Raw genomic sequence first — 6,407 nt, 5'->3', positions numbered from 1 at the left:
CTGCAGCAGGTACTCAGACATACTGTCAGGCAACTGCAAGCATGCAACAATTATCTGTATGTTTAATTAGTGTCAGAAAGAGTCCTACAGTGGAAATGATGTTCCCCGTTCCAGCCCAGCCTCTGCCTGGTCAGGCACAGCTAATGCCTCTGCGTGTGGTTTTACAACACACAAAGGTGCTGTCTGAACTAGCAGCTGATCTGGTCTCTGTTTCCTCCCATGTAAAACCACATAGTCCGTTCTAGCTTTAAAATTCAATGTATCAATATATCTGTGAATCATCTATCTATCAATGCATGTTTGTTCGCTGCCCACTGATACAGTAGGAGTGGACTGGGTTTATGGTTGTCAGATAAAATATAGGACCCTCAGTTAAATTTAAATTTCAGATAAGTAATACCTTTTAAATATAAGTACGTGCATGCAATGTTGGGGACAATTATTTGGGACATTTGCTAAATCTGACAGTTTTAGCTATTTGTCTTCTATCCTCCAAATACTGTAATCTTTTGGAGGAACAGGAACATCTTATTCATCTTTGGAATCCCTTGCAATTGTGTCTGCCAGATTTCACAGACTAAATATAATTGGATATTTTTGAAAGAAAAACTACTTTTAATTTTGGTAAATAAAGGCATTTATGACATTCATCACTTTACTAAAGAAAAGTCTTTTTTTGTTTTTTGTTTTTTTGCGGTACGCGGGTCTCTCACTGTCGTGGCCTCTCCCGTTGCAGAGCACAGCCTCCGGACACGCAGGCTCAGCGGCCATGGCTCACGGGCCCAGCCGCTCCGCGGCATGTGGGATCTTCCCGGACCGGGGCACGAACCCGTGTCCCCTGCATCGGCAGACGGACTCTCAACCACTGTGCCACCAGGGAAGCCCTCAAGCCATTTTTATGTAATTTTACAAAATTATATAAATCTTTTTAAAAATTAACTTTACAAGATGCCTATCACATTGTCCTTTTGTTCGTGTGTGTCTAAGGCAACCAGGTGACACTTCAAACCAGTTGGCACCGCCCAGCTGACCCGCATTTAGGAGCTTCTGCTGTGCGGTGTTTATTTGAAGGCCTTGCACGATGTTTTCACTTTTTTGCTTTAGCTGCCAGGAAGCCCTGAGTTAGTTTGGAGCTCAGCTGCTATAACTAGGCTGTTCTCTCCCTGCATTCCTTGGCTCCAGGCGCTTTCTTCCAGGCCTTTAAACCTTTTCAATGAAAGAATTTTTACTATAAGTTGCCTGAAGAACTTTGGAAGTATAGAAATTTAAATTTAAAAAGCCGTGCATATAACAGTACTCAATAAACGGTGCTGTTGACAAAGCAGATATGAACAATGAGTGGTATTTGATTAGTTTACTTTCTGAAAACAAGGTTTTTTTAAACTGAATTCTTTTTTTTTTAACATCTTTATCGGAGTATAATTCTAATTTCACATTCTTAGAATTTTTGAATGTTTGAGCTAGAAAGGTAAGTACAACTTTTAGTTCAAATCCAGACTTCCCAAATTGGGATTTTGATCCCATGAATCCGTAGGAATACCACAATCCAAGCTCCACTGGTCCACATGCCTTCTCAGCACACATCAAAGGGCAATATGTCATTCTACAGGTGAGCCAACTGAGCACAGCCAAGGGCAGTGACTGTCGTATGAATTGGTAGCAGACGTGGGTGAAGTGCCCAGCACGCAGCTTTCTTAGCAAATTAACTGAGTCTGCTGGGGAATAGAAAGGGCAGGGAAAGATGTTCATTCATTTCTGTTCACACTATATAGTAAGAAATGGCTGCTGGGTGTAGAGAAATGAAGGACCTGAGAAGATTGACCTCAAATAATAGGAACATCCCTCTCCCATCTGTTCTGGGATTTCACAGTTCACTAAGTGCTTCTCCCGTATTTTCTCAATTTGATCCTCACCACAGCAAGGAGATTTAGCAAGGTAGTACTGTTTTCTCGTCCTAACTTTACAGATGAGAACTTAGAGGCATGGTCGTGTGTTGATGTGGCCAATAAAAGGGGTGGAGCTGAGATTTGAACACTATCTAGTGCTGAACTTCACTCAAGGCCTGTAGCCAGGCCAATGTTTTTGTCATTTAAAAAACCAACCCGGGCTTCCCTGGTGGCTCAGTGGTTGAGAGTCCGCCTGCCGATGCAGGGGACACGGGTTCGTGTCCCGATCCGGGAGGATCCCACATGCCACGGAGCGGCTGGGCCCGTGAGCCATGGCCACTGAGCCTGCACGTCCGGAGACTGTGCTCCACAGCGGGAGAGGCCACAACAGTGAGAGGCCCGCGTACCACACACAAAAAAAAAACCAACCCGATTTACTTTTTCAAAAGTCACACAACTTCTATATGATTATTATAAGAAAATTCAAATAATTCAGAAAAATATAGATTAAAAAGGAGAGGAGTGTATCCCATCCTCCCCTGTTCCTGAACTATGAGTTTACATGCATTTATAGGTAGGATTTTTATTTTTAATGCATCGAACTATACACATTGATGTGCTTTTTTTTTCTTAACAATACATCTTGGCCATTTTTCCAAATCCTTAAGTAGAGATCTACCTCTTTGTTTTTAAATGAGCCATGTTTGAAAATAGAATAGCAACGTTTATGTGAATACTGATGACAGGGAAATATTATATTTACCACCAATATTTAATAGTGGAGTTGATTATGGAATGGAAAGGGTGTTGGTGCTCAGAAATGGGGTAAACTGACTCTGATAGTGTCAGCTTACTAATTTTCTCTCAGAAGTGTGGGTTCCAGAGTCAGAATCACAAATAGGCTAATAAGGCTTTGAAAAAGTTATCCAATAGCTGCTCAGTTTTCCTATCTGTAAAAGGGGGATACAAATACTGTGTGTTCCTTAAGGTTGTAGTGAGGATTAAATGAGATAATTCACATTAAATGCTCAACACAATGACTGATGAAGACAATGGTGATGACAACAATGACAGTGACACAATGCGAATTCTCTTTTGATCCAAGAAGGTCAGGTCGGGGTTGGAACAGCAGGTGGTGCTTAAATTGCAAGGTTATCAAATCAGGAATGGATACCCCTGGGGATACTTTTGTTAAGAGCTACCAAATCCGTCTGCCCGTCTCTCCGTATTACTATGAGATTAGCCACAGCTGCACTATCTTTGGCTTGTCAAATCAAACTCTGTGTTACTACGATGTTGTACATTTTGCACAGCTCATATTGCTTCCTTCCTGGGTGGGTGCTAATAAAAATAAGGAAGAGCAAGTAAAACAAAAACCTCCGACAACTCCTGACAGCGTGACTCCAGTTTTGGAAACAACAACCCAGGCTTTCACGGTCCGGAGCTTGCTGAAACCTTTGAGGGACTCAAGGACTACAATTCCCAGGGTGCACCATTTCAGCCCCGCCCACGACGTTGCGTCTCCTAATTCTCGCCAGGGCCCGAGTTCAAACTACAAATCCCAGAAGGCCCTGCAGCACCGCTCGGGTCTCCCGTCTGAGGTCCTTCAGTTTTTAAAGCGTAACTGGGGCCGCGTTGCCCTCTGGGAAGTGTAGTTCCTCGGGGAGCGACCACCACCACCAGCACTACCTCTGAGGCCTGGCTGATGAAATAAGGCGAGCGAACTGAACTGGCAGCGCTCGAATAACTGGGCCTAACCGGCCACCCGGAAGAGTAACCTGGCTCGGGGCGGCCCTGGAGACGCGCCTGGCTTCGGGGTCGGGCGCTAATGTGCCTCACGTTCTAGGCCTCACCGGGTGAGAAGGTAAACTGGGAGGAAGGCGGCGGTGGCGGACGAGACCAGATGCCACCCTGGAGCGGGGAGTGGGCCAACGGAAAGGGTGAATCCAAGTGGAGATGATAGGGGTGGGAGTGGCGCTCCCATACTGCCAGGTCGGGGAGAGGCGCGCCCCCAAAATGGGGTGGAACACAGGTCTCAGCACAATGAAGAGAGGCGTCCATGTAGTGGGATGGCTTTATGGTTTGGGGCTGATCAATGGGACTTCATCCCATGGCGTCGTCTCCCCTGGCTAGTGGAGGCAGCGCACCTGGCCTTGGACCTGGAGAGTCTGGGGGCGCAGCGGAGCGCTGATTGGAAAGTTAGGCAGGAGTGTTTTACCCGGGGAGCCTGAGAACTGCAGCCGAGCTCGGGAACGATGCCTTTCCCTAACCCCTTCTTAACTGCTGGTGGTTGGAGGAAGTGGAAGGTCTCTAGGGATCGATGTTTGGAGTTTTGGTCAAAGAGAGTCCCAGCAGGAAGGAAACCGTTTTACCCTCGGGCGCTTCTCAGAGGCCCCCCCCCAACCTTGTCATATTATAAACATGGCGTGGCGTTACACTGGGTAGCGGCTCTTCAGTTCGAATCAAGCCAGAGAAATTGGTGTCCAGCGCCTGGGTCTAGAGTATTGTAAAAGTGGCTCAACTCATAGAAGAATGACCTAAGTAAATTAATTTGAAAAAATAAGTCGGGATAGGGATACAAAACAGAACATATATAATGATCCTATTTTGTAATAAATCATCAGTCTTCCAAATATTATACATGACCTGTATCTATGGATATGGATAGAAAAAAATCAGAATTATACTGTACTCTAAACTATGAACAGTGGTTATTGATGGATACTGAGATTACACATTAATTTTACTCTTTTCTTTACATCTTTATGTAGCATCTGAATTTGTACAATGAGTGTATTACTTTTTTTTTTCCTTATTTTTCCAGAAGAGTCAGTCACTCGTTGCTCTATGGTGGTGGGTTTACCACCCGCAGATTGACTTGCCAGGAATGATAAAACGATGGTATTCGAGGGGTGGATTTAGTGTGCAGTGTATGTGACGCTAATGCTTTTTTCCTTCTTCCAGGTTGGAAAGAGGCTGTTTTAGCAAGTGTCACGCCATGGTATGTGTTTGTTTTGGTCTATGTCAATCTAGTCCATTATGCTTTATAGTTTGAAATGTCGCCCTTCTCATTATCCGATGGATTTAGGTTGCACTGTATAACTTTTTGGGATCTGATAACTCATGTTGGCTGGTGGATGAGAGGGAGAAAAATATTGCAGTTGCAATACCTTTTTGGCTTTGGATTTGATCGACCTTGCTTTTTACTTTTTGTCAGAGTCATGGTTTTGGGCATATGCTACCTACTATCTGTGTGGGTATGTGTTTGATTATAAAAGAAACTTTCATATATCCTTTGGCTCCTTGTGCATTTCCTGGGACAAAAGCTTGTTAAAATCAAGGTAAGCAAATACACACATTTAATGTTTATTTCAATATTGTTTTTCCCTTCTCAGCTTTTGCCAAGTTTCCGATTAAAGACTGACATTCCTGCATGAACATTTCCCTGTTAAAATGTCCTTGCCTCTTACAGAGGAGCAGAGGAAAAAAATTGAAGAGAATCGGCAAAAGGCTCTGGCCCGTAGAGCTGAGAAATTATTAGCAGGACAGCATCAGAACACAGTCTCGGGCTCCTCCATTGCTGCCAAACCTTCCCAGTCCAAGCAGGGCCCTTCCACATACCTCCACCAGGATCCTTCTAAGTCAGGGAGCCATGGTGTCGTTTTCAAGCAACAGAATCCCAGGAGTTCATCTGATGGTGATCAGAGACCTCAAAATTCCCACAGTTTTCAACTCAGCACCTCAGAGCAGGCAAAGGGGACATGGCAGAGGCAAGAAGAGATGCCCACAGCCTGCCCGAGCCACCGCCCACCAAATCAAGTGACTCTCGCTGGGATCTCCCCTCCCTTGGCAAACAGTCCTCCAGTGGTCTCCAGCGAGCAGCTCTGGGTTTATGGGTTAGAGCAAGGTCAGATTCAGGCTTCGCACAAGACCAAATCGACACCCTTTGTTAACACAACTCATGAGCCTTTGGCCAGAGCAAAGAATTTCCAGGATACGACAGCTTCTTCCTCTGGACAACCTCCCAGGGATCCTGAATTAGAGGCCAGGATGGCAAGACCCTCCACCTCTGGGCAGAACGTTTCAGGGAGTGTGATGCCCAGGCCAGAAGAAAGACTACAACAGAAATCAGGGACCCCACTCCACAAAGCAGCAGGCTCCCAGCAGGGAACATGCATAAAAATCGGTGATCGTTTCCAGGTGAAGATTGGGTACAGTGAAGAGCTCATTGCAGTGTTTAAGAGTCTGCCCAGCAGACGTTACGGTAATGAGTCTTCCATCTAGTTCTTCCAGATGTTTTTTCCTACTTCTAGAGTCTCTTTAAATCTAACAGTTTCTCATAAATATGAAGAGAGTGCATTGGCACATTATATCCATCCAGCTGTTAAAACTTTTCTGTTTTATTTAGCTCACATTTCCTTTTATAATAGACGTTCCTTCAAGCAGCTGCCATGCTTGGGGGCTGCCACATGGCCACGTGGAGAATGGCTGAATAGTTCCCCTGCCAGGTGCTTTGTATGC

The 6,407-nt window shown here is 45.0% G+C and overlaps 1 protein-coding gene across 3 annotated transcripts in view; it reads left to right on the top strand.

Moving 5' to 3' along the window:
- Window positions 1–3,547: 3,547 nt before the first annotated feature.
- The window catches only part of SMARCAL1 (SNF2 related chromatin remodeling annealing helicase 1), a 52,886-nt gene continuing 50,026 nt past the window's right edge, over window positions 3,548–6,407 (top strand). Inside the window, exons 1-3 of one of the 3 annotated variants that reach the window (XM_030852632.3) lie at window positions 3,548–3,742; window positions 4,851–4,887; window positions 5,282–6,150. In XM_030852632.3, the coding sequence (XP_030708492.2) occupies window positions 5,340–6,150 (811 nt within the window). In that variant the 5' untranslated portion in view covers window positions 3,548–3,742; window positions 4,851–4,887; window positions 5,282–5,339. Of the gene's footprint in view, window positions 3,827–4,850; window positions 4,888–5,281; window positions 6,151–6,407 lie in introns of all 3 variants that reach the window. The other 2 variants (XM_060301875.2, XM_060301876.2) reach the window with 2 other exon arrangements.

The sequence above is a fragment of the Globicephala melas genome, chromosome 7 (genome assembly GCF_963455315.2).
Source record: "Globicephala melas chromosome 7, mGloMel1.2, whole genome shotgun sequence".
Classification (NCBI taxonomy): domain Eukaryota; kingdom Metazoa; phylum Chordata; class Mammalia; order Artiodactyla; family Delphinidae; genus Globicephala; species Globicephala melas.
The sequence above is the reverse complement of the archived record's forward strand: the minus strand, read 5'-3'. Positions and strand labels throughout refer to the sequence as shown.